Source organism: Triticum aestivum, unplaced genomic scaffold, assembly GCF_018294505.1.
Source record: "Triticum aestivum cultivar Chinese Spring unplaced genomic scaffold, IWGSC CS RefSeq v2.1 scaffold57512, whole genome shotgun sequence".
NCBI classification, from domain to species: domain Eukaryota; kingdom Viridiplantae; phylum Streptophyta; class Magnoliopsida; order Poales; family Poaceae; genus Triticum; species Triticum aestivum.
In genome coordinates this window covers 1,143-2,766 of record NW_025244445.1, presented here as the reverse complement: position 1 = coordinate 2,766, position 1,624 = coordinate 1,143, and the positions used below count along the sequence as shown (strand labels likewise).

At 61.0% G+C, this 1,624-nt stretch overlaps 1 protein-coding gene across 1 annotated transcript; it reads left to right on the top strand.

Moving 5' to 3' along the window:
• Window positions 1-864, top strand: LOC123177032 (F-box protein AFR; the record flags this gene model as incomplete). The annotated part of the gene is given in 1 exon segment (XM_044591001.1): window positions 1-864. A coding segment is annotated over 1 exon segment (774 nt), but the record flags the coding sequence as incomplete, so codon positions are not given.
• Between the last annotated feature and the right edge of the window lie 760 nt (window positions 865-1,624).

Below are 1,624 nucleotides of genomic sequence, written 5' to 3'. Positions count from 1 at the left end.
TTCGCCGTCGTGGGCCTCCCCGCGCGCGGCGAGATCTACGTGCTCGGCGGCGTGGAGGAGGGCGGCGACAAGGCCGTGAGCAGCGTGGCCGTCTACAGCGCGGCGACCAACGGGTGGGGGCAGGTGGCCGGCATGAGGACGGCGAGGGGCTACATGGCGGCCGGCGAGGTGGGCGGGCGCGTGGTGGTGGCCGGCGAGGACGGAGAGGCGGAGGTGTTCGACCCAGAGGCCGGTCGCTGGTCGCCCACGGCTCCCCGTGGCGGCGCGGCCGTGGCGAGGTACGACGCTGCGGCGGCGGGCGGCAAGCTGTACGTGACGGAGGGGTGGGCGTGGCCGTTCGAGCGCGCGCCGCGGGGCGCGGTGTACGACGCGGCGGCGGACGCGTGGTCCGACATGGCGCGCGGGATGCGGGAGGGGTGGGCGGGCTCCTGCGCCGTGTCGGGCGGCCGGATGTACATCGTGGCCGAGTACGGCGAGTGGCGGCTGAAGCGGTACGACGAGCCGCGGGACGAGTGGCGGATGGTGGCCGGCGGCGGGATGCCGCAGGAGGTGCGGCGGCCGCACGTCGTGGCGGGCCAGCTGGAGGAGGTCGGCGGCGGCCGGCGCAGGATCTACGTGGTCGGCGCGGGCCTCGACGTCGCCGTCGGCACCGTCGTGTCCGCCGCCAACCACGGCACCGGCACGGAGGAGGAGCGGGTGGAGTGGGAGGTCGTCAAGGGCCCCGAGGAGTTCGTCGGGCTGGCGCCGTGCAACGCGCAGGTCCTCTACGCCTGAGCCGCCAACCAAGCTCGTCGGCGCCAGGCACCGGCGGGGGAAAGGGAAAGGAGACCCGACCCTGGGCCCGCACGTCAGCCACCAGCGCCTCCGTCATCGCCAAGCCAGTAGCTCACTGCTGACGCCGCAGCGGTCGGGCAGCTACTGTTACTAGTACTCTACTAGCCAGCCGAGCGCACGGGCGGGCGGCGAGGTTGATTCGTCAGAAAGGGAGGGGGCTAAGTGAAAAACTCACGGCGCTGACCAGCCAGGCCACTTGGCATCCACTTGGCGAGTTCTGGTTGGCTGTGGACTAAACTTGCACATCCATGACAAGTTCAGGGACCAAATAATCCACTTTTGCAACTTCAAGGACCAAACCATCACCTGACATGCAAGTTCAGGGACCTGCAGTGCTATTACCTCCTCACATAAGGTCCTTTTTCTACTAGTGCGAGTGACGTGGCACGAGAGATGAAACACAACATGTATATTTTTGATTTCGGACTGACTAATCCTCTGATATAGTTGGTAAGATGAAAACATTTTTTAAGCATGCTGATTTTACTGTTGACTTGCACGCGACACTTGGTTCCATAAACCGACCAATGTTTTATGCTTTTGGTTCCATGGTTATCATCCCCCCTCTTCAGTTATTGTATACTTTCCAGATGAAGGAATGACTCTTTTCATCATTTTAATATCAATCTTTGAGTTTCTTTCTCAATTGGTGTAGCATGTGGTTTGTAATGTGTAGTCGGTACAACATGTTTTTGTTGGGCATTGTATCTTTGCCTATTTTTATAGGTTCGGTAAGCATATATCATAGTAGTATGGTTTTTCACTAGTGTCATTCAATCATTAATTGACT